This window comes from Podarcis bocagei, assembly GCF_964188305.1.
Source record: "Podarcis bocagei genome assembly, chromosome: 6".
In the NCBI taxonomy this organism is placed as follows: Eukaryota; Metazoa; Chordata; class Lepidosauria; order Squamata; family Lacertidae; genus Podarcis; species Podarcis bocagei.
Window position 1 is genome coordinate 47,678,341 of NC_138130.1, and position 26,970 is coordinate 47,705,310.

The 26,970-nt window shown below is 40.3% G+C and overlaps 1 protein-coding gene across 2 annotated transcripts in view; it reads right to left on the reverse strand.

Annotated features, from left to right (window-relative positions):
- The window catches only part of CFAP47 (cilia and flagella associated protein 47), a 185,850-nt gene that overhangs the window by 101,462 nt on the left and 57,418 nt on the right, over positions 1-26,970 (reverse strand). For both annotated transcript variants that reach the window (XM_081197772.1, XM_081197773.1), the window contains 12 exons: positions 25,242-25,339; positions 23,634-23,750; positions 21,603-21,737; positions 20,592-20,704; positions 18,401-18,551; positions 16,136-16,224; positions 14,993-15,079; positions 9,405-9,487; positions 6,064-6,266; positions 4,169-4,277; positions 2,251-2,477; positions 1,367-1,544 (listed from right to left, as the gene is read on the reverse strand). In XM_081197772.1, the coding sequence (XP_081053898.1) occupies positions 1,367-1,544; positions 2,251-2,477; positions 4,169-4,277; positions 6,064-6,266; positions 9,405-9,487; positions 14,993-15,079; positions 16,136-16,224; positions 18,401-18,551; positions 20,592-20,704; positions 21,603-21,737; positions 23,634-23,750; positions 25,242-25,339 (1,590 nt within the window). The remainder of the gene's footprint in view (positions 1-1,366; positions 1,545-2,250; positions 2,478-4,168; positions 4,278-6,063; positions 6,267-9,404; positions 9,488-14,992; positions 15,080-16,135; positions 16,225-18,400; positions 18,552-20,591; positions 20,705-21,602; positions 21,738-23,633; positions 23,751-25,241; positions 25,340-26,970) is intronic.

Sequence of the window (26,970 nt, forward strand, 5' to 3'; positions counted from 1 at the left end):
TCGCGGCGCTCATCTCGCTTTCAGGCTGAGGGAGCTGGCGTTTGTCCACAGACAGCTTTCCGGGTCATGTGGCTAACATGACTATGCTGCTTCTGGTGCAATGGAACACCATGAAGGAAACCAGAGCGCACAGAAACACTGTTTACCTTCCCGCCACAGCAGTCCCTATTTATCTACTTGCACTGGTGTGCTTTCAAACTTCTAGGTACTACAATGGAGCACTTACGCAACAAAATCCAGTGAATTCCAAATCCTGAATATTTAAGCAACCAGGCAAACTTGAAATTACCTGCTTTCATTGTCACAGCTATGGTTCAATGATCTTTAATTTGACTCCTAAGACACAAAGATGGCACAGACTGACAATATGAAATATGCAGACAAATATGTAACAATATTTCCCTCAGGTACATGAAGAAAATCATGTTGATGTCAAAATGAATCAAGGGCTCTTTTGAGATTCAAAATGAACCAAGGGCTCTTTTGAGATTCAGCAAGTGTGATAGCATCTTGTTGAAATACTGGTAAGCAATTCTGATACATTTTATTTTTATGTTAGCTTATTCAAAATATTTCCTAACAGATGGATACCAACAACAACATCGGTAAGATTTCCAGTAAACGTGTTGATAATTAAAAGGTTTGGATACCAAAATCAGTCACTGGCCTTTTTTGTATGATTATTCCACTACATATCCTGTATAATCAAAGCTGTTTGTCCCACATGCTCTGTTTGCTTCACTGGCACAAGCTTTTACTTACAAAGCTCCAGTCCTTAAATTTCCAACCGTAAATTATTTTTTTCAGGCACAAATTCTTTTTGAAGAGCCTGAAAACCATCAACTAGAAAAAAATTACTTGAAGCCCAAGGAAAGGCTATAATCATGTAATAAAAGCATTTTAAGTTGCATTATGCCATGAGTCCCCATGGAGATGTCATGGAGTGGGTGATCAGACCCCGAGGTCCTCCTTGGAAGACCTGGAGAGGGTTCCAACAGGGGTGGGGGATAGAGGATTCTGAACCTCAAAAGATGGATTGTGAACCCCAAGGTCCAAGTGGGTTAGAGGGTGGAAACCGGCCCTCTGAAGAAGATTCAGAAAACTATCAAAGTGTCTCCCATTACTGCCTTCCAGATACACACTTTCTGGGTTAGCCAAGTCTGTAACCTGAAGCGTATGTAACCTGAAGTGTATGTAACCTGAGGTACCACTGTACAGATATTGTTCCACTCACTGGGCATCCCTTCCCAGTGAAGAACATCTGCAGTAAACAGGATGGTAAGATATATGAAGAATTTCAGAATTAGTATCAAGAGTTTTGTTATTGACAGTGGTAGTAGTAATTTACTAATCAGATGCTTGTCACCTCTTTCTTCTGCAGACCAAATATGTCCTTTCCCCTGGTGTGTAGGATGAATTCTGCTTGATGCCAACACAGGTATTTCTATATTTCCAGGGCTTTCAAAATATTCAGGCATGCTCACTTCAACACTGTACTCAATATATTTTGTAAAAAATTTAGGAAAGTTGTGCAGCGCATCTTTCTGTAAATAAAAGAACAGTGTAGTTGAGTCTTAACACTGTTTTCATGCTAACTGCAAGTCAACGAGGAAGCGTGTAAAAGGTTCTGTGTACTCACCTAGATTTTTATTTCCTTGTTTTTGCAGAATTACTTTCTTAATTATATTACACAATTATCAAAATATTCTTCAAAATCTCCTATGTTTAAAAAGCCATTTGGAGGATTTGGTGGTGCAAATATAGTTTACTTTTTAGCTTCTGCCTGTAGGAATGCTGTATTTCCCACGGCACACACCAATTTTTCTTTTCAAGTGAAATGGATGATACTGTTCTTACTAAATTAGGTTGGTTGGAACAATTAAGGATGGGGGCTGGGCACAGACATGTCAAAAGAAACTGGATTATCTCATGCATATGAATTGTGTTTCGGCTGGAACAGGGTCTGCTAGCCCAGGAACCGCCCTAGTTCTGATCCAACCCTGCTACTATGTGCTGAGATGCTTACTCCCAGGTTGGAGGTTACCTCTCACAATCAAACTTTGGGGGTTTGGGCAGCTTTATAACATAATGGAGAAAACTGCATTACAAGATTGGTGCTCAGATAATCAGCTTGACAAAGGGGGCCTTTTCCAATCGTGCAGTATGTGGTCAAAGTGTTGCTTCCCTGTCAGCTTCAAAATGTAATGAACAAAGTACAATTATAAGATCTGCAGTCAATAATGTTCTTACCTCAACTTGTGACAGACCTAAAGCTGCAACTGCAACTCGAACGCTGCTGCTCTCAAGTGTCCCAGTGACCTTTCTTCGCTCATACTCCAAAGCAGACATCTGCTGTTGTGCTGCAAGAGCCAGAGCCTTTTCCCGAGCTTCATTCACGAGAGGGATCTTCAGCTTTTCTCGAAGCGTATTACCAACACAACATTTCAGGCAAAGCACTGGTTGTATTTCTCTGTCACCTGTAATAAACAAGAGCAAGAGGTAACATCAACAACGGCCAACTAAGATTTTTGCTTCTACAGCACACCTGCACCAGGCAGATGCTAAATTTGGTACCATAGCACCAATTGCTATGGCTTCCCAGAGTAAGAGCCAAAAGCCTAGGGTTAGAAAAAGCTGACAAGGACAACACAACACAAAAACTAGTGTTGCTAACTTTATTTCTCAGCAGGGCTCCTGTGTTTGTAACCCCTATGGTTCAACAAAATGCACCTGATAAATAAAGTGAAGGAATAAACTTCATTTCTCATGTCAAGCAACTACAAAGATACAGAAGTCCTGCCAGAAAAAAGTTAGCAATCTGAATTCCCATTTCTATTATGCACTGGAAACATGGAAAAAACCAGCTTGAATCCACTTGTTTTCAAACTTGTTTTCAATTTATCAACTAAAACAGTTGAACTACAATGCTACTAAAACATTTTCTTCCCCTTTTAGCTGTCATGGTGGAAATAAGTCTTCATCTTATAACTCTTGATTTTCATTCCTTCAAAGTAAGCAAAAATAAGTGACTAGGCAAAAAGTCATTGCTAGCATTACAGTTCAAGCTGCTGGTTTCATTCAAAAGCACAGCACGGAACAAATCTTGAGTATGTAAAAACTGAGTACAATTAAACAAAGATGGGTTTAGAGACTTTATATGCCCTATTGCCAAAGCTGTGTATATCTATGGCCCAGTGGTGCTAAAGAAATGTAGCTATATTTCTCGTTGATACTACTGTCAGTATATACTCCATTTTGGAGAAGCCTAGGGGCACACTGTCTCCGCAAGCATCAATCCCTTGCTGACAGGGCTGTTTGGCCCTCATTAAATGGACATGCAGGAGTATGTCTGAATCACAGGCCATGAAAGAAAGGTCACTTGTGCAGTAACTGTAGCTCTTCCAAGGTAATTTGCTGTTTGGATCCATGCAAAGTGAAGGAAGGCTATACAAGCTATTATCTTCAAGAATTACAATTACAGATAAGTAACCTTTTCTTCTCCTTTAACTATTGCCTGTTTGGGTTGCCAGGTCATTATCAACCAGTAATAAATCCAGATGGCAGAAAGGCTAGAGGATACTAATTGAACAAAAACCGCAAATTTGATTTTTGCAAGCTGAAGTAAGTCTAAATATAAAGAGACCTGATAAAAAAAGCTAAACAGGTTCCCAGGCCTGAAATACTGTGAAGAATTACAGCATGAAGCTTTTTTATACCTTTAAGGGTACTTCATGTGGCTTTGATAAATGGTCAGAACAGAACTCTATACATCAAATTTCAATCCTTTGGAGTCTAGGAACATTCACCTGGCATAGTGCTCATATAAGCAGAGTCATAACCATATGATACCAATATACAATGCTGAGACAACCAGGAAAGAAGCTGTAACTGATAATGATGTATGGAGAACACTGAAAATAATCCTTTGTTATTTGCACCAGTAGAGAGCAGGCATATTCAAGGATAAGAAATACATGTGAGCAAGAAGTAATTTGTAATCCAAATAAAAATGTTTGACTACCATTTGAGGTACCAGAAAAGAAACAATTATATATTCCAATGGCAGTTTTCTGATGCCTCCGCATTGCAAAATATTTCACTGCTTGTGAAATTTATTGTATCTAAAAGTTTAACGTGAGGGGGAGATATTTTTATACCCCCACTCTACCTTCTAGCATGCTGCTAATGCACAGAACATTTGGGCTATTCATTGGAAGTAAGCCTGAAGGCAATGGTAAATCACATGTTCCTTCCACCAGGTACACAAATTCCCCAATCTGAAACACAAGAACATATGCATTTCAATTTCGACAACAATCCATGCAGAACAAATTAGAAGCCTCTCAGACTATAAACAAACACAAATCCATTGCAGCAACATTGAAGCTTGACTTACAAGAATATTTCATACATTTGAGAGTCTTCGTTTTAAAGCCTCTTTATAAACTAAACTGGAAATACTACAAGGTATAATAAAATAAATCTAGTAATTCAACGTTGGGTAGGAAAGAATTAGGACCAGAAGTATTTGTCATTATTTAACTCGGGTGCCCTATCAATGCCATGAAAGCCATTTCCCCCATTGATTGCATCCATTATTTGCATGTAAGATGTGGTGTAATTGGCTTAACCCATTTGGACCTTTAAATGTTCGTCAGTCCTTCAGTAGAGGACTTCAAGGATAGGTTTATCAACCTATTAGACTGATCTCATCGTACATTCTTTACTTGCTGGAGTCACAAAAAGAGAACTCGGTATTATTCCAACATATATAGTGGCATCCTATTCTAGAGCTCTAATCCTTGTAAAGTTAAGGCAATATTTCTGGCTTTATTAGGACAGTCTGGTCCCACTCATTAACTTTGAAATGCAGCTACAATTTAACAGACACCCAGAATTTATGGTTATACCTGTAGGCAATCTTGACACCTATAAATGAAGGTCAAATTAACAGTACTGCTCTTTTCTATTTCACAGCATGCTGAGTCTTGCATTTAAAAATAAAGGTTGAAAAATTTTGAGCTCTCCCATTAAGACACTTACGCAACTGTAACTTTTTAATGGCCACGTGGTTCAAAACTGCTAAATATAGAAAACAATCCTTTAAAAGAAATTGTGTTTTAGTCTAAAACATTTCTTCCATGGACACACACAAACTCACACACAGCAATTCTGCAGAGATTGCTAAGAACACCACAGCGATGGTGACTGTATGTATATTGGAATTGTTGCGGAGCACAGGTTTTTACAACTCCGCCCCCAGCAGTCTGGATAGATCTTAAATTGCTTGATAGTGTCATTTTCCCCATCACCTAGCTGATGGCTGATGAGCTCAGCAAAAGGGTAAAGTTGGTGGATTTTTTTTTGGGGGGGGGAGAGCTGTACAGAGAGTGGTGGAGAGCCACATGCACCTCATAGACTGTGGCGTGCCTACATGTGTTCTAGTGACAGTTTTATCTCTTACAGCCTGCTTATCACAGAACTGTAGAGCTGGAAGAGAGGTGTGTGGGGGGTGCTATTTCCCCCAGTTCACCTGAGGTTTCATAAAAATAGCAGCAACAGCTATAGAAATATCAAAGACACTGGGAATGCTTTTAACATCAACTCTCCCCAACATATTTCTTGAGTTCCCCATCAGCAGGAAAATTTCCTTTTACTGTATTATATTGTTATAATCAGCTATAAGATGCTGGATATCATTTGAGTGAAAAGCAGGCAATAATTTCACTGAATAGATGAATGAATGCCTTTTTTTGAAGTGCTTTGGTTTGTTTGCTTGTTTTAAAAGGTATGTGTTGGCATGCAGATATGGATATGGAACATCTTCCATACTTTCTTCAGGATTGCTTAATATTGACCTATGAGTCCAGGGACCCACAGAGGATTGGAGAAGATAGAAGGACTTTGCAGGAATGTTTTAGGATACCAGGATTTGAAGTTGGTGCATTTTATTTTATTTTTATTTTTTGCATTTTCAATGAACTGTTATAACAATAAGATTTAGTGTCCCAATTTTTCTCATGTCATTCACAAGGGCAATGTATGAAAAATATACCTATTTACCTGTTCATTGAACAAAATTATGGCACAATAACGTTTTCCCATAATAAAAGGAAGATAGTGAAGCCTGAGGACTGAACTGCTTTCTCCCGTCAGGAAAAGTACATCCATTGGGCTGAAGAACTCTTGTAAATAGTTTGATTCCTTAGTTGCCAATGCATCATCTGGAGGTTCAGCTACAGCATCAGAGCTAGTAAATGCTTCTGCTATAATATAGAAACATTGTAAGAATGCAATTACAGTACATAACAATACGTAATATTTTAAATTCTTAAGGAATACAATGAAACCTGACAGATAATAGAGAAATGCTAATTCATGCTTTCCATTTTTATCAGCTTTAACTATGCTGCTCAAAGAGCAGGAGAATTTTGAATAAGGCACTTTTTTAAAGGGTCAGAAGCACACATTGCCTGGTAAATCTGTTCCTGGATTTTGTGGGGTAGGGGAGAAATTAGGATCATGGCTGCAGTGTGGGAGAAGGGGCATTAATCCTTCCTTTTAACACCATTCTCTGTTGCAAATCACCCCAGCTGCTATGAGCCATTCTATGACTAGACATAATACAGGCATTGGGAAATTTGAATCAGGAATCAGCAAAGAGGTCCATTTCAAACAATCATGCAGTTAATTTCATATACGCATTCAGTTGTAACTGTATTCAACTAACTTTTAATCAGAGTAGACCCACTGAAATTAGTAGTCATTAGTAGTTATTAATTACTCTGATTAAAAGTACAACCCAATGTCATAGTCTGGGGCGTAAGAAAGCAGTGATTTCCCTTCTAATTTGTATTCATTGCAAGGACCGCTTATCTCTTCCCCCAGTGAGCAGTGAATGTGGCCTGACGCTAGGGATTGGGGGCAGGGGCCTGTTTCTCACATGACTGGGAAGGACATCATTTCCTCCTCCAATGGTCACAGGGGATTCTGGTGGCTCGCTTGTGGTGCTGATCAATTCCTCACAGCAACTGCATGCTGATGCTCTGTGCTCCCCACCTCCCTGACAGCATATAATAATGGACACCGCACACTTATGTTTGGATCAAATAAGGCCACAGATTTATTGAATGCAGATGAAAAGATTTGGAATAGGCACTGGGCAACCATTAACTTGCCAGAAGTGATGTCAAGGGTCAATTTGGCAGCAGAGGATTCCTAAGACTTGCATCAAATTAGTGGACCTCCGCAGGAATTGCCGCTTTGAGGAGTGCTATAGGCCCCAGCCCCTGCCTGAGCCTCTGATATAATCAGCTCCCCCCGAATCCCTTTAATGGGATACCCTGGCACTGGAGGGGCAGGAAGAGACTACAACCCCCCTTCATCCAAGACTAAGGTTTGCCCAATGCCTACTCAGTAATCAACCAACAGTCAGATTGGGTGATTCTGGCTACGCACCCAATGCCTATGCCAAGACTTACTTACATCTGTAATCAATAAAGTTGTGGCCCATTTTATCCCAAAGCAATAGTCCTGTGATTATTTCATCTCCACATATTAGCCCTTAACTGCTCGCAGCCACACATCAGTGCTATTTCTGTTCTGCTGCAGTTTGATTTCTGCCAAATACTATCCCAATGTCTGCTTTTTAATGTAAGCTACATAGATTATGTATGCGGGTGGCGCTGTGGTCTAAACCACTGAACCTAGGGCTTGCCGATCAGAAGGTTGGCAGTTCGAATCCCCGCAACGGGGTGACCTCCTGTTGCTCGGTCCCTGCTCCTGCCAACCTAGCAGTTTGAAAGCATTTCAAAGTGCAAGTAGATAAATAGGTACCGCTCTGGCAGGAAGGTAAACAGCGTTTCTGTGTGTTGCTCTGCTTTCGCCAGAAGTGGCTTAGTCATCCTGGCCACATGACCCGGAAAACCTGTCTGCAGACAAATGTCGGCTCCCTCAGCCAATAAAGATGAGCGCCGCAACCCCAGAGACGTTCATGACTGGACTTAACTGTCAGGGGTCCTTTACCTTTACCTTTACATAGATTATGTAACTAATTATGTAACTTAAATTAAATGATTTTTTTGTATCATTTGCTGATTATATTCACTTGACTGATTTATTTTCCTGCAGCAATTTCTGCTTCCTTTTTCATCAGAATTCTCTGACATCTACCTCTACTTAAAGTTAGTTCAAAAGAAGAGGCAGGGATGGTGACTACTCTTCCAGAGTTAAAGCTTTTTTTTTCTTTAACATCCCACTGAATGCACACAAAACCCTGAATATAAGAGGTTCTCTCCATTGTGATCTATGTTATATACTATACATTGTAAAAAACCATTTTACATACTATGCATTATAGTAGAATATGTTATACTGTTATACGCACTTAAAAACAAATACATACGAATTCAAAACAGAGCAACTTTTTTTGTTAAATAAGTAGCTTTTTTTTTAACCTGGACAACAATCTTTCCTTCATAAAGATAACAGCAGGCAGAGCAATTCTATCTAGAGGGAAGCTGAGTGGCAAATTCACTGCTGCTTCCTGAGTCCTCTTGTTTTATACCAGTAAGGGCAGAAAGGGAGAGGGCAGTTCTTTCTTAATCATCAACGTTGGGAGCAAGGCTATGTTTTCACTCTGAATCTGTATATATTTTAGGAAATATTGTTTTTCCTTTTTGAAATAAAGTCGTAAGTCAAAACATACGGTATATCTAATATATGTCAAAACAAAACAGTAAAACAAATGAAATATTCCCTCTTTCAAAAGCTGCAAGGAACTAACAGTTATTTAACTAAGATAATTTAATCACTGATCTTTCAGGAGCTCAGCTGCCCAATACATCACTGAGAAATAGAGCCAACAATAATGAACCCATAACCTGATAGGCAAAGGCAGGTCCTCAGAATTATTTGTAAAATGATTGTTTCAGTGCTCAGCCTGAAACCCCATCAAAAAGATACACAAAGAAAAGGCTCCATTAGAAAATATTTTAAGTGGATCTAAGACCTGGCAGATAGATTTAATAGGATCAAAGGATGCACTTGCAGGACTTTTAAACCCACCTCTCCTTTCCTTTTCCTGCTCCCCCACCCCACACCTGCTCTCCACACCAGCGCACTGCAACTTCAAGCCAGAAGTGCCTTAGGGTGCAATCTCACTTACCTGGGGTAAAACTCATTTAATTCTGTGAGTCTTACTTCTCAAAAGACTTATACAGAATTACACTGTTACTCTTTGGGGAAGGTAAAATACATTTGAGCACTATAAGCCTCCCCCCGAAAAAATCAATATTTATAAATATAGTAGGGGTTTTTTTCCAAGTAATCGGAAAAATGTTATATGTAGTTTAACAAATTAAACTGTGAAACCAATAAGAAACATGATTAAAAATAGAGCTTACCAGCATTTGATTTGTCCTCTTGACTGCAGAATTTTTGTACACCTATCACATCATGTCTTTTATTCAGTATGTCAGTTTCGGAGCTAAAAAAATGAAAAACAAACTGTTTCTTGACATAAAGAATAGAGGCCAAATTCCTGGATCTTGGTGTGCCTCGGTTATCACAGTTATACCCAAACCTTAACAAGCTGAATCATATAGACCTATTTCATTGATTAATATGAATGCTAATTTACAGGGATACTGACCAACTGTCTTTTAAAGAAATTTACCCAGCCATTTCCACCAAGACCAAGTCAGATTCATAGCCTATTAGAAAGATTCTCACTACATTTTTAAAGGGTCAATCACCTCCAGAACCTCTTGTTCTTGGGATGCTGGATGAAGTCAAGGCATTTGATTGTTTAAACTGACAGTCTCTCTTTACAATTTGAGGTTCCTTTGGTATTTGTGCATCCTGGGTTGATAAGCTCTCAGATGTATGCTATGGATTACTGGCCCAAGTTTTGGTGAATGGGGAAAACTCTTAGATATTTCCCATTGGCCGGGGCATGAAGCAGGACAGCACACTACCTTGCCCTGGCCACAGAACCCTTAGCTTTGGCACTGAAAGCAGATGAGGATCTAAAAAGTTTTGAATTATCTGGAAAAATCCATCTTATCAATATGTTCACATATGATGTTGCACTATTCCTTTCTGATCCTAAGTTTACCTGCTATTATGCACCTACTTGCTATATGTGGCAAGATTCACTGTTCACTGTTAACTTCACCAAATCCGAGTTGATGTGTATACACCCCCCGCCAAACCTACAACTGAACTTACACAAAACAACTGGCCAGAAATACCTGGGAGTGAATATACCTAAGACTCTATCTGAACTTTACTCCCTTGATAAAACATTTAACAACTAAGCTCAAAAACTGGTCAAAGCTAACCATCTTTACATATTCCGAGTCTTACCAATAAGCACACCCATCTCTCATTTAATAATCAGCCAAAATTATATTAAATTTTGTTCATGAAAACAAGAGACCTCAGCTACCTCAATGAACCCTTTATAGGGACAAGAAAGAAGAGGTATAGCAATACCTAATCTAAAATGGTATGAAGACTCCACTCACTTACACAATACTCTTTTGATTTTACAGTACTCAGACCAGATCCAATGCTTCACCTGGATCACTGTATTTTAATGCCACTGCCATGTTACATTCAGTGAATATGTGCAACCAATCTTCTACCTAGTTCATTAAGATTCTTTAATCTCGCCCCTTTATGTTTCCTTCACTGAAATAACTTTCTAAATAGTTACACTAAATGTTCTTGCAAAAAATATAGCATCACATGTGTATAACAAATATGAGGTAATTGATCTTGATAGCTGATCTTTAATTCCTCCAGCAAACTGTCTTAATCCCAGTAATTTACCTGAATGTCTAATTTAGGCCACAAAATCTAAGAATTTCTATTCCATTAACTATTATAATGGAGTAACCTTGAATTTGAAAAGGTGTCCTCATCTGCAATTCCTAAATCTATTTGGAGTCTCAAAGGAATCCCCTAAGCCAACAATCTATTCAGTTACTCTAAGCTCTTTCAATTACAATTCTATATAGTTAACTGGCTTATTTTAATTTGTAATTGTAAATTCAAATTGTTCCCCTGAGATTATGACTTACTACCTCATGGTTAGCCATGTGTCACTGAAGGATCTTACTTGGTTCAATCCTAAACACAGCTGAAAATGTCTAATTGGTCAGCAAGTGGCTTAGGACTGAAGCCTTAGGGCAGTTTTATATTCCTTTATGGCAGCTATTTTCATTTTCAGTATACTTTCTCTGCATGTGAAAAGGTATACTGTCTCTTTATGACTGGCTTGCCTCCTAATATCCATGTAAACAAAAGAATATAACACAAATGTCATAGTGAAACCTTGAAACTCCTGTGTTTGATATCCTGTATCTTGTTCATAGTCCATTGCCCTTTTTATTTGTTATGCTGTGTGTCAGGGAACTGCCATCGGAAGGAAGGGAGGTGAAAGGGCTCACACAGGTTGGGAGAGACTCAGCAGCTGAAGAGGGAACCAGTAGGGGGAGAGGAGGTGAGCTGAGGGAAAGTCAGCTGGAGGGATGGCTCAGAGACACTTCCAGCGAAAACAGTGGGGAGGTTTCAGGACCTCCTGTAGGGACACCCACTCCTCGCCGGAAACTGTCACGCAGAGAGTCCAGAAGACGTGTTTCCGTTAAGGAGCTTTTATGTTGGAAGCGATTCCGAAAGCAACCACTGTCGGAATCTGCTAGCGACTGACGGAGCCATGTTTAAGGGGGCTCCGTTACAGACAGAGGTTTGCAAACTTGACCAAACTCTGAGGGACTTGGATTTTACGCACAAGCAGCTCATCGTCCCATCACACTGTGGATTCTGATCTTTTGATAACTGAGTAAAATCTCCTAGTTTTATCTTATATAGTATTAAAACCCATATTATTCCACACTGATCACAGGTAAGGTAATATTATGAGTATCTAAAGCAGCAGTCTTCAACTGGTGGACCAGGAACCAGCTTGCGGTCTAACAGCAGTACTGCCACCATACAGGCATATGGTAAAATATAATAAAGTGGATCCCCAAATGCATTTAGGGGCTAAAGATAGGTTCCAGAACTGAAAAAGGGTATCTAAAGTATGCTTTTGACTTTCTGCCATAACAAAGGTTGAGTAGTGATACAAAATGACAGTACTGCATTTATGTTTCCGTATCATACCTAATCAATCATGCATAAAAGTAAAAAAAGAAAAGTATGGGTAATGGCTGCTCACAAAAAAAATGGCTCCAAAGGCCTATTGGCTTCACAAAACTTATTTCATGATACTGTACTTTGGTTCCTGGCTATAGTTGATCACAGTAGGATTGAGAGACAAATATTCACTGTCTGAATCAGTCTAGATTCAGTCTAGATTCTGAATCAGAATCTAGAAGCCATCACAACTGATAAGGCAATTATACAGCAAAGAGAAAACAAACTTAGGGTTGTATATTCTACTCAGAATAGGCCCATTGAAATTGTGGACCTAAGTTATTTATGCCTATTAATGTCATTTTGTAAGTATGTTATTCAAGACAGTAATCAGATGCAGAACATACATGTCACACTAATTTCTTGCTATCGTCTAACTCTGTGGAACAGGATTACATTTTCCATAATTAAACCTTGCAGCCAAATAATGAAATTAGCAATGTTAGGGTTAATGTGAGCTTCATCAGTTATAAAGGCTATAAAGAAGCAGCAGCTTATATTTTAATGAATTGCCTTCAAAGAGAAGACTTTCATATATGGGTAAACCACACCAAGGAACTTAGGTTACAGCAGGGATTCTCAATTTGCATTTCCTTCTGCCCCCAATTCTAGGAGGATCTTAAAAGCAGTCACGCTTGTGGTGCTCTTTCAATGGACTAGAATTTCTTAGCTTCCACCTATTTCAAACAGTTTTCAGAAACCTCCTATAGGAATACAGTGAGGTAAATAAATTTACTGAGTACAATGTGATAGTTTCTTTTTACCTCACACATGGAAAGTTACCATTGTGGAAAAGATGGCTATACCACATATAACAGGAGTTAATAATACTGAAATATTCCATCCGTAATCAGGTACAAAGTGAATGTTCGGTGCATATATAAGATTTTTTGAACCGCAGAATTTCAGTAAATATAGATGAGATGTCAATGTAAACCCCATTCACAGAAACCGCTGGTGCACAGCTATCAATGGAGAGCATTTCTGTGATTGGTTGAGAAAGAGCAAGAACACATGCACTGCCTCCCTTTGATTTCTGGCAGCCAGCTGGCCCAACCTAGGCTGCAAGATTGATCTTGGTGCCAGTCACTGCAGAGCTGAGTAGGATTTTTCCCCATGTCCACTCCTGCAGGCTAGTTTCATCACCTACTCTGTTCTACAGGGCATGGTGGGTAAGGGCACAGGTGGTGGGTGTGGCTTAGTAGGTTAATTTGCTCACATTTTGGCAGGTATGTGCAGGAGATGGAAAGGCGGCAAGATCAACAGCTGAGCACCCTTAGACATCTTTGGAGGTGGTGGGCGTGTTCTGAAGGCAGCCCCTCTAGTCTGTGGATTCTGTAGGGCTGGATATTGATGCCTAGTCTCACCCAATAGGCGCTGTTGGGTTAGAAACGGGAAGTCTTCCTAGATACCTTCAGGGCAGGGCTCAGGTAAGGGCCTATGATCAGGTCATGCTTTTGTCCTCAGCAAGGTAGCTCACACAGGATCTTCACACAGGAGCTGTTGAGTTATAGTTACCTCGACTTTCTAAGCATATGGATAGAGTTCACGTTGTGCTAGCAGAAAAGTTCCGCCTGTGCAAGCAAATCAACCTGCTAGACAGAATGATCCCCTTCTTCTTTGCCTACATGCTGTTCTGTGGGGTCTCCTGATCCCCCAGGCCAATTAACCGGGTGGGGGGAGGGGGAAGAGAGGAGGGAAACAACACTGTGCAAGTGGAACCCCTTACAAAGGGCTTCTGCTGATGGGCAGGCAGTGGCGTAGCGCCCCCTAACCCGTGGATTTTAGCACTCGAGTCTCTTCCGCGCCCCCCCCCAGATGTTGCGCCAGGTGCGGCAGGCCCCCCCTGCACCCCCCACGCTACGCCACTGCTCCCACCACAAGTCTTCAGGACAGCCATCCGATGGCTGGCGCGGGGAGAAGGTCTCTCCGCCCCACCGCCAGGCTTCGGAGCAGCCTTCCGAAGGCTAGCGGTGGGGCGGAAAGCCCTCCTCCCGCCGCCAGGCTTTGGAGCAGCCTTCCGAAGGCTGGCGGTGGGGCGGAGAGCCCTCCTCCCGCCGCCAGGCTTTGGAGCAGCCTTCCGAAGGCTGGCGGTGGGGCGGAGAGCCCTCCTCCCGCCGCCAGGCTTTGGAGCAGCCTTCCGAAGGCTGGCGGTGGGGCGGAGAGCCCCCCTCCCACCGCCAGCCTTCGAAGCAGCCTTCCGAAGCCTGGTGGTGGGGCGGAGAGCCCCCCTCCCGCCGCCAGCCTTCGGAGCATCCTTCCGAAGCCTGGCGGTGGAAGGAGGTCTCTCTGCCCCACCGCCAGGCTTTGGAGGAGGTCCGAGGACAGTGGGGAAGACGCGCTGCGCTTCCCCGCTGTCCCGGAGATTTCCCTATGGACTTTTGTCTTGCAAAGGGCCGGCCAAACGCGCCCCCCCCCAATGTTGCGGCCGGTGCGGCCGGCACCCCTGGCACCCCCCACGCTGTGGGCAGGATTCACCTAGCAAGCTTCATTATTTCTATAATGACCAATATACACAAGGAACGTCTGCTGCTTTAAAAAGACAAGAGTGAGGTTGGTCCTTCCTCTCACTCATTAAACCGGAATGGGGGTGTAAGAAACACAGTGCATATGCATGCACACCTGTACCATTCCTCTGTATAATTACACTCTTGCAGAATTCCTTCATTTAAACTGCTACTATAACTACCATAGTGCAATAACCAACTAAGGAAGTATAAAAAGATATGACAGAATTATACTGTATTATCTCTCACTGAGCTGCAAGTTAATAAGTTTGAAAACTTACCTTTTCGTTTTACCTTGTTTAATATGGCTGAGTTGGTCTAAGTTCTCAGGCTCAGTGATGCAACTGGTTGATTCAACTAAAATGACACTAAAAAATATTTCCAGTTTAGCAAAAAGCCTACAATATTTAAAGGTAATAAAACAAACAACTTGCAAAAATAGGAATACAGCAATACTTAGATTTTAAGAACTCTGACCTACCCATCCCAAAGTCTCTGTACTAGCAAAAATACTTTAATAACCAAACCTAAGCTTTTTTTTCATGTACTTTTTACCTAGACAACAGAATCCTTGGAGAGATGAGGCCTACCCAAGGTGTTCTTGACCCATGCCCCTCCCAGCTTATAAAAGCAGCTGTTGGGGGACTGGTGGAGTGGGTAATGGGAGTGAGGAATGCTTCTTTACATCAAGGCAGAGTCCCACCATATCTAAAAGAAGCAGTGATGAAATGTCTTCTTTATAAAAACAAAAACTTCCAGGTATCCCAAAGTTCTGGATAACTTTCAGCCTTTTCTGTGGCTGCTCCCATATTGTGGAATTCCCTCCTAAGAGAAGTTGGAGTAGCTCCCTCTATACTATCTTTCCACTGGCAAGCTAAGACTTCTGTATTCAGACAGGCTGTGGAATGCTAGGTGCAGATGATGTTGACCAATCAGCATTTTAATGCTGGTTTTAAATGCTTTATTGTATTTTAACTATTGTTTTTAACTAGTTTGTTTTTATTAATTTGTAATTTATAACGCTGTTTTAAAACTCTTAAATCTGAAAATGTCTTTTCCAGGGTGAGTAGAGCCTCTAGCCAACCTTTTAAAGACAAATAAAATGGCATAAAACTCTGTAGCCAGAAAAGTTGAATGCCTATGGCCAAAGCATCATTTTGGGGAGAAAAAGTCAAAGCTAATGTGTCATCAGATTATTGCATATTTCAGATACAAAATCCTTTAAAACTACAAAATTTAACACAGATAAATTTAATAATACATGCCTGAAAACCAATCATTTCTTTATAATTCAGAGCATTTTATATGGGTCCTGGTAAATGGTGACATTTACTGGTTTTTCATGTTTAAAGCAAGAACAGAAAATTATGGAAAGAATATACAGAACTGCCTAGAAACCAAACCATTTCAATCTAATGTGATACCTGAATGGCCCATCCATTTTGAAAGGACTAATAACCTGCAGATTTAATTCGTTTAGCTCATAACATGGAGATTTGCATTTTAATACACCCTGTAAGTAAATGAAAAAAGCATTAGTCTTATAGCTCACAATTCAGAGTTAATTATATTTTTAAATAATCAGATCCTTTTGTTTTCTCTCTCTCTCTCTCTCTCTCTCACACACACACACACACACAGGTTAATGGCAGTGCAATGTACACTTCGAAAAGTGTAAAGTTCTGTCAATAAAATATTCATAGAAACAGCCCCTTTCCAACAAATACTGAGGGGGGCAAAGAAACGCCGGCTCCCTAGAGTTGGCACACCCAGTGGGAGTTGACCCTTCTCTTCTCTTTTTACTTTTAGCCTTACATCTAACTTCCCTCATTCCCTCTGGACTAGCTAGGAGCTCTCTGCAGGAGGGCATCTGCTGCTGTCTTCCAAAGAATGACTCTATTTTTCATAGAAAATGGTGGATTTACAAGGAACACATGAGCCAGTGGTTGTGGAGAGGCAGTTTCATCTTGTGTTTCCGATAACCAACTATTTCAGCTATTGTGCACAGACCGTTTACTAAATAACCCCTTCTCTCTGATGGCACTGCCTGCCAATTCCTGGAAGCACACCTCTAGGTTACAGCAAAGAAGCCAAGCATTTTCCATCTTCGATTTCTGTCTACCACAAGAAAGGTGAACATTAGAGTCTCAATTCTCTTACCTCTTCCTATTTTCCTGAATTCCATTTCCTTGCCTGCCTCTGATTCTCACAAGATGGGGGAAAGGATGACTTTGTATATAACCTTTCACCCTTCGTGATTCTTTCACTCTTCCCATAGCAAAGCTAAATCTCTATGTCTCTTAACTCCAAACTCCATATAAAGCAACTTTCTACCCTCTGGTCTCTCCTTTCTTCGCAACAGTAACTAAATGTGTGCTCCAGGCAACTTGTGGCTGGGTTATCCTGTGCAATGGATTCTTAGCCCTTTCTCTTCTGTATGTTTCTCTGGAGGCATTTCAGTGCCAGTTTGTTGCTTCTAAAGCATTTTATACTTGCATTTCTTACATTTCAACCATATTTCTTTTATAAATAAATAGTATTACAACTGCAACAACAGTTCAGTTATTGCTACCTCTCCAGAGCAACCATGCTAATATGGTCTCCTTACTGGTCAGTCCGAAATCCCTCAAAGAAAGGTATTCAAAGCTAATGCAATTTACTTTGTGCACAACTGTCTCCATCAAGAATCAAAAGAAGAGCATTGCTAATTCCCCAAATCAACACTTCCTGTGAATACCCATGTTAAATACATGTTCACACATGAGCAGAACTGGCAGGGCCATCTTAAGCATATCCGGCACCGTGGTGCAAAGATCCCTCTGTGCTCTCCACCCCCCACCCCCATTTCTCAGAGTTCCCGGTGGCGCACCCAGCTTTGCAGGGCTGGAGGAGGCGGGCAGCAGGTGGAGGGCAGCTCCTCCAGCGGGGAAGAGGCAGAGGCTGGACATGGCGGCTCCTGGCTCAGCTCGCCATTTCGTGCCGCGGTGGCCACGGCAGACGGTGGCTCTGGGTGCGGCGTGGCGCTGCTTCGGCGCAGCATGGCGGAGGCAGGCAAGGGCGGCAAGCTGATACCGGGAGGCACCACGTCCAGCCTCCGCCTCTTCCCTGGCGCCCTCCAGAACTTGGCACCCTGCACCACTAGCTTCTACAGATAAGACGCCCCTGGGAACTGGCAACAGGGAGGAAACTTTTTTCAGCCTGAGGGACACATTCCCTCGTGGTTAATATTCTGGGGGCTGCAAGGCAGTAGTGAGCAGGACCAAAGCAGGCAGGGCCAAAATTGGGACACACACACACACTCACTTGCTGCTCTCCAGCCTCCAGCAATTAGGCTTCAAACAAGAATGTTAACATTTTGTGGTGTGGGGCACCTCTCACAGCAACTGGGCTTTTTTCAAGCCTGTTAAATGGGAGGCTGGGCAAAAAGGTGATGGCACATGGTGCACTGAGATGCTCCACTGAAACATCTGAACCATGGACCACTGGTTCCTCAGCCCTGTTTTAATAATGCAAGAGATATTTCAGCATCTTCAATAATAGAGAGATCTTTAAACATGGACTCACTATATATTATCTTAGGGTGTTTGCTATCTGGAACAAACAATAAATATGACCCATTATTCTATAATACACATGAAAACTTGATTCTAACGGACTACAGATTTTATCATTAAGCGCATGGTACCTACAGCAAGTTTAATATGACTGATCTTTGTCTTCAAGGAGAAAGCCATAGTAGCCCCAACCACTCCAGTTAAAGCTTTTGTAATAAGTAACAGCACAGCTTCAGCAGGATGCAGGAAGCGACTAGTAAACTCCACATTTATGGTTGTTTGGCTCCTAAGTCAGGAGATACAGCAATATATTTTGCAATGGCATTATGGCAAAGTCTTTCCCAGAATAAATCACAAAATGGTAAAAATAGATATTTCAAATCTAGTAAAAGTATGCATTGAATAAATATTTGACAACAGAAGAACATGTGAGGAAATAAGCCTTACAAGCCCTAGAACAAGAATCCTGAATAGTTAAAAAAAAAATGAATAGAACACCACTGACTAAAACTGGCACAGAAAGATTTGTGTACGCCATTAAAATTAAACCCAAAGTAATTTTTAAATTATTTATAAATTTCTGAATAAAATATATACCAAATTCATTGCATTCTGTTCAAATTAGTATTTAATTTATTTTCACCAGATGTTCTAGAGTTCTTTTTCTGGATCTCGTATTACATGGGTCCCAGAGACATGTTGGGAAAATTAAGACACAAAGCAATGGGAGCCCCACTGTCACATCGCTTTGCAGTGTGCTCAGCCACCCACAATATATAAAATGTGGTGGGACTATGTGGGGGTCCAAGGGATGTGTCCCTAGTTGCCATGGCACCTATGCGAGCTGAGCTGTAGGAGACAAGTGTAGGATACAATCAGTCGATCTACAAAGCTCAGTTTCTATTATTTTCTTCATCCTTTTAAAGTACTTGTTTTAAATATTTTATACAGTTCATCCAGACCTTAGCTGATAATCATAAACAGCTGATTTTAGAAAACAAACATCTTTTCAAGTACGTTATTGTTCTAACTTCATGCTGTATTAACTCTGGAGAAAACAGCTAAATGTATTGACAAAGTGCTGTTTAGGAGGTTATGTCGACGACTCCTTAAACTCTCAATTTTGCCAACATTTAAAAACGAGAGATTTAAGCAAGTAGCTTACATGGAATTATTTTTATTGACTAAAAATAACCTACTGTGTTAAAATGTCAAAAAGCAGGATGCACTAGAGTTGGCAAAATTCCATACAGTTAGAAAATAAAGCTTTTTATTATTTTTATAGAATTTTACAAAGCAGACAGGGAAAGGAAAACAAAATACAGCTTACTTATCTGTAAGCTTACTTACACAACATCTTATATTCTTATTTCTCCCGACTTGGAAGATTACCTCAGATTGATTAAATTAATGAGAAGGAGTTGTAGGAGTTGTAGATTTCATGTAGCTCAACATGAAATCTTCAACTTCATGTTGAAGACAACCCATGGTACCAGATATCAAATACATTGTTTGAAGGTACTACAGAACATTTGAGGGCTACTCATCCTTTGTTTCTATTATGGGATGTACTAAGGAATATAAGAAGATTAAGAAGGGAGGAACACTAACATATACCCCTTAATTTCTCCCCATGCCCCCTCTTGCTCCTCCACAACACTGCAAATGCCCCCTTTAGCTGGATCTACTTCCATCTGCACCCTCTCCAATCCCTCTCCTCTCCAGCTTTATTTTCCCCATCACCAGAGCCCTAAAATTGTCTCACACATATACACCTAACAACTTAAAAATAAAATAAAGATAGCTATAAGTTAATAAAGAGCAACAGGAGCTGAATTATAGAAATCTTAACGTTTCAGACATTTTTCTCCATTGCAAGTTAATTTTGTACCATCACTTTGTTTTGAAGCAATTCTGATTAATACGAAGTGCAGCAGGGGATGATCTGTGTTGCTCAACCTATTGAACTATTTGCAAGAAACGTAAAATGGCAATTTGCAAAGGAAGAGCTCCTTATTTGAATTCATTTAGAGATCAAGCATCAAGGAATAGCTTTTACATAGTATTTGCTGCTTTACCCCTGATCCGATTCAGACATAATACATCATGGGCTCACACACTCCCTCCTCTCATACTTGAGAGGGAAAGCCAGAAAGTGAAAAGGGAGTATACAAGCCCATAGTATCCTTCTAATATACACTGTGATTTGAAGACTGGGAACATTATGTCTCATTCAGACACCTGCTGTTCTGCAAAATATCCTACAAAAGATAAAGAAGGAATAGAGACTATCTCGTTCAGTAAAACAAAATGGAAGGCTACTTACTTTGGGGAAATGGTGACCATATTTCCTTTAGGTAATGAAAAATCAGCACATTCTCTTCCTAAAATTGTAGCAGTGTAAACCAAAGGCTTGATACTTGGGTTTTTTAACTGTATCTGTTGCAAATAAATAAACAAATAACATTTTATTTTATTTCCATCCCACCTTTTCTGAAAGCTCTCACCAGACAGTTTATTCTAGAATGTTCTTAAACACAACACCACAAAGAGTGGTATTGTGAACCAATAGTGTAATAAAATAAAGCCAGGTAGGGATGTTTTATTCATGTAGCAATAAAATCAGTAAAAAGCTTGAGAGTGTGAAGAAAAAGTATTTAGATTCTGTTTAAAGGCCACAAGGCTTGCTCCTGGTAAACACCGTCTTGATTGACTTTTCGTGCCAGCCCAGAGCAGGACCTCTGAAACTGATCTTAAGAGCCCAGGAAGGTTCAAGCAAAAACCATGCAAGATCTCTGTTTATTTTGCACAATATTCTGTTGTCAGTACAATGTAGCACATACACTGGGAAGTACAGTGCTCCTTATTCCCAGTGATAACACTAACGGATGTCTGTGATGTCTGAGCTGCCGTGTTCCAGAAAGCCACTCCAAGTAGCAATTGTCCTGCTACATGGGGAAAATATTGCCTTTCCCCAGCACTGAAATATATGCAACACATAATCAGTAGCATTTACATAGTGCATCTATTAAGGTCTTGTTCACATATCATGGTAAACCATAGCTAATGGTTTGCCATGATCATGCCCTTCGCATCTGTTTTGCTCTTCTCTGCTCATGCACAGAGGAAGAAACAACAATCCCAGAGATTGATCAGTAAACCAAGAACAAACCATGTATACAGAGCCTGAATTTTGGGGAGCGAAACAAACCACAATCCCTAGTTCAAACATCATACTAAGCCAGGGATTAAAGTTTTGTTTCCTCCCAGCGCAAGGAACCCACAATGTAATTTCCTTAAGGAGTCACTTAAAAGTAGGAAAAAAAACAGTTAGTACCTTTCTAACAACAGTAGCATGAAGCGGGCCAGCAAACTCGACAGATTTCTTAGGTAAATACTGGGGAAGCCACTCATATAAATAGACACAAAGCATAAGCATTGTGATTGGATTTGGATCACAAATGTCTGTAGCCTAATTTAAAAAAGATGCAGAGTAAGTTCAGGCTGTGGATAAAGATCCCCCCACCAAAGCTTATAAATGAAGGAGTTTCAATATCAAGTTATCATCTTGACTACCGATTTTTCATACATAAAGGAACAACAAAAGCAAAGGGTAAATCCTAGACACAAGAATTTAAACTTTCAGACCCCACTACATACAAAGTATATTTCAATGAGGAACAGGGAATAAATTTTACTTTCATTGTGTTGTAATAAATTGCATGGCTGCTGAAAATGAGGGTTGTAGAACTACTTTAACTAATAGAGATTACATTTTCACCAAGTTTCAACATAAAAACATATTTCCATTGTCACAGAGATCTATCATTTACATTTTAATACATTATTGAAACTGCAAGGTATACTACAAAACAAGCCTTCTGAAATTCAGCGGATGCAGTTATTCACAGATACTGACTTATGACTAAATGTATCCACCCTGCCATTACTGCATCCCACATCATTTAGAGTACCTCAGTAAAAAAAAAAATAGGATTAACCAGTTCACATAATTGGTTCATTAATAATCTCATAAAATATGGCATCATTCATGGCACTAAAAGTACAATGCAGCTTTCTGCAATTAGAGTAAAGCAGATGAATATCACAACTGTTAAGATATTTTTTATTTGCAGGGCAGAAATACACTCTAACCCAATGGATTTTATGGTAATTTGGGTTTAAAATGCAAGTAAATGACTGAATCCAGCAAGCACTGGTCTGTAGTAAAGCCCATTTGTTTAATATTCAGATTCTGTATGAAGGTAACCATTATTTTTCTATGCATAAACCAAAATATATACTATACGCTGAGTGAAAAATGCAACATTTCCAGCCCCTTTGTTCAACTGTGTTGATTCACCTCAAGTCTGAGCTACAATTCAGTGACAAGCTTTCTGATTTGCTTTGCTAATTTAACAGCTGCAGTGAGGTAAAAGGTTGATGCTCAATAGTAAGAGCCCATGTTTTGCATGTTGAAGTTGCAGGTTCAATCCCTGACATGTTCAGGTAAGGGGATGTGACAGGCCCATGCGGGGGGGGGGCAGCCAGCTAACCTTGCCCCAGGCCTCGGAGGGCTAAGCTGGCTAGGGAGCTATACCAGGGACCATCTGCATTTTTGTTTGAGTTTGTAACTTTATTCTAACAAGACTCCCAGCCCCAGGCTTCAGACCAGCTCTGCACAGGCCTTCCCACTCAAGCAGATGTCCTCTGCTTCACTTCTTAGCTCTGCTATAAGAGGCACTATACCTCTGAATACCAGTTGGTAGAGAAGACAAGAGAGACTGCTGTTATGCTCAGACCCTGTTTGTTAGCTTCCTATAGGCATCTGGTTGGCCACTGTGAGAACACAACCATCATGACTAGGAGCCACTGAGAGCTTTTATCCCCCATGAATTTTTCTAATCCACTTTAAAGCACAATCTTTGGTTGGTGTTACTACATCTTGTGTGAATAAGTTCAGTAGTTTAACTACAAACTGTGTCCAGAGGCACTTCCATTTCTCTGCCCTGGGTCTTCCAAAATTCAGCTTCACTGTCCCCATGTTCTACTGTTATGACAGAGGAAGAAAAAGAAAAACCTCTGTCTACTTTCTCCATACCATACATAATTTTAAACACCTCTGTTGGGTCCCCCCTTACTCACATTTTTGCTCAACATTTTTGCCCCTCTGCTGTGGCAGCCAAAAAGGAAAAAGGCTCTTCAACCTGCCCAGTAGGCACCCACAGTGCCCTTTTAAGATTGCCCTATTCAAATAGTTTTACTCAGTACCTTTTAGCAAGGCCATTATGAAAAGTTAACTTATCCCAATATACAAGAATAAAGAACAAAACCGTTCACAGACCATTCATAACTTAGTTCCACTTACCAGTACATGTATGTCAAGGCTTATTGCATGAAAAGCATTTACAAGAATCAGGCAGTTGTGAAGACATTGTTCAGAAGTTTGTGGATTAGTGTACATATTCACAAAGTGTGTTGAAATCTGCAGATAAGATTAAAAAACAACAACTGAACTCCTTCTAAATCATCTTAGTAATTAGGTTCTAGTTCAGGATTTGGAATAAACATTCCTATTTGATACTTTCTGATTTCCTTACACATCGGGCTCTCTACTGCATCGTCTTCAAGAGCTCACATGCTTCCATTCAAAATAACAGTTAGTCTTTTTCTTTGTTCCTTTGAACATTGTGGCACTAGCACACCTTGATGACACCTTATGCAGAAAGGTGCAGCTTTATGTTGCTGCACTTCCTCACCTCAGTTCTTCACTTATTGTTGCTGCCACTCCAAGAAGCACACCAAAGCTGGCTAACTGCATGTCAGAACAGTGGCTCATCAAGACCACTACTGTCTGCTCTGACAGTCGCTCGCCAATGTCTCAAAGGTGATTCCTAGCATGGCCACCTGGGATTCTTTCAGCTGGAGATTCTGGGGGCCGAAATGGCAATGTCCAGCAACACAAAGCAGGTGCTACCCTACACCCCATTTTCTTCATCAGGAACCTCCAAACCAAAGTGATTCTGTCAGTAGAAAACCACTTAGTCAGTTTACTTGTTCTCTAGCTTCCTGCTTGACACCTAATTGACAAGCGTTTCCAGCAGGAAAAAAAGGTCTCTGCCTTAGGTGTTCATTGTGTTCATTTGTGTTGCTTTTAAATCTGTCTTCTGGGGTGGGGGTTACAGCTTTTTAAACTATATAAATATGTTTTTATGGTTTGCTTGTAAATGACCTTGAGACATATGTGAAAGGCAATTAATTAATTACCAACTCCAACCACTCCTGTGTTTTCAAGTCTACTTAATGGCTTCCATTCACACTTTCCCTAAAATGTAGCGAGCTAAATTTAGAACCAGCATTGTGGGACAAGAATCTGGAGATCATGCACTGGTTCCACTGTGCATTTGTTTAGCTGCAGCCATAAGCGAAGACAAAACAAATGACACTTTACCCAACAGAGAGATATATGTCACAATAATACAATTTGGATTGGAAGTGGAGGATGTTAGGAACAGACAATGGAACAGAGTAAGAGCACAAAATAGCAATGAGGGAAAACATAGAATGCATTTAGGGTAGTTAAGAAAAGTGGATCTTGATGATGGGCATGAAGCAGAAATACAGCCTTAAATGAAGGGAGACGTGAGAGCCTAGGGAGAAGCATGTTACAAGGCAGAGACTAGAATGAAAGACTCAGATAACAGAAGCTATTAAGTTATGAGTCTGAGCACAGTGAAGGAAGAAAAGGAAAGATTAGAGAGAAGATAAAATAGGTAGTTGGCACAACAGCAAAATGAGAGACGGATAACTTGTTATTTCCTTCCTGTTCAAGCTCAAGTTGATCATGGCATTTTTTTATTTTTTATTTTCAATCAATTGTCTAACAATACATTGAACACTGATTTCTTTTATGCAATACAAGTATTTTAAAACTAACTAATAATATTTCCATCAAAATAGTGAAAAACTTTCTTACCAAATAAGGGCAATATTTGGCTACTTGTGCAGCTAGGACAAGGCCATCAAGCAGATCTTTATCAAAGTTTACTATCCATCTTGTAGGTGGTATATCACCTGTTTGAAATGAGAATTTAGTGTTTTCCCCTGAAGAATCTGTGAGCCTATTCTGACAAAATTCCTCCATTTTTTCCTAGTGGAAAATCATATTATAAACATAGTACAATATTTCAAGTTTGTCTACCCAATCTTCCTAGATAAATTGTGGTTTAATTCCCTCCTGCAATGTCCCCTCACCAAATTACGTTGGTAGGCTTTCGGTTCTCAGACATCTTCATCATCCTTTAGGATGAAGATCACATGAAGCCCAACCACAATAGATCCTGCAAATAGATCTATAGACTGATCTATAGACAGGCTATTCAGCACATGGAAGTATTTATAGATAAGCATTCATTGGAATTATCTATTGGCAAAGGATGCATGTATGCTACCTTAAAATGGCTCTTTTTTAGGGGAAATCTCCTAAGATAATAGCTGGAATGGAGGTCAACAAAAATTCCTTACTCTTATATATAAAAAGGTAAAGGTAAAGGACCCCTGACAGTTAAGTCTAGTCGCAGACGATTCTGGGGTTGCGGCGCTCATCTCGCTTTACAGGCCGAGGGAGCCGGCGTTTGTCCGCAGACAGTTTTTCCGGGTCATGTGGCCAGCATGACTAAGTCGCTTCTGGTGCAACGGAACACCAAAACCAGAGCAGCGCACGGAAACGCTGTTTACCTTCTTGCCGGAGTGGTACCTATTTATCTACTTGCACTTTTTGGCATGCTTTCGAACTTCTAGGTTAGAAGGAGCTGGAACAGAGTAACAGGAGCTCACCCCACTGTGGGGATTCGAACCACCAACCTTCTGATTGGCAAGCCCAAGAGGCTCAGTGGTTTAGACCACAGCACCACCCCCGTCCCACTCTTATATATACACCATACATAAAGCTCAAAATTACTAGACACAGATTGTACATTAGCACTCAAGCTCAAGAAGCACTCTTAAAGTTTATTTGGAGCTAGTTCTCTAACAAATGAAATATTTTATTATGCAAATAAAACAACAGATTCCATTTACTGATGCCCAGCTAAGCTGACTAGCTTTACCTCTGCTTCATTTTTTTTGCTATCTCAGTCCTAACAATTATTTGCTTTTCTTGTGCACTGTTGAAAAGCAAATGCATTAATTAGAACTCCCATATGTCTTAATCGACAATTATGTTACTCAGCTTTAATAATTAATACATCAGCACTTAGAATATTTACCAGCCAAAATTGCATTAGCACTAGAGTCATAGGTAAACACCATAATGAATTAAAATGTAACCCAGTTCCAAAACCCAGTCCTGGAAATTTTTAATATTTAAAAGTAATTAGAAGGTTTCAGCTGCACTAAAAGGTTAAGCAAAGCCATTGCAACATTAATAAAGGAACATGGGGTTTATGTCACTCTATGCAAGACTTGTCATTAAATAGTCACCTGGTAGCCATGGTGACCTGAAATTGCCCCCAAGTCAGCACCTCTTATTCACAGCATTGTACTCAGCAGTCCAGCCCTTTAAAAATAAAATTGTATGTATGATTCCCACAATGTACTAACTGTTTTATAAATGTGTGTGGTATTTTATATGTATGATAGTTTATTGATTTACTCTTAAACTATGTATTGTGGTCTATGTTGTAACTTTAGAGTTGTTTAGACAG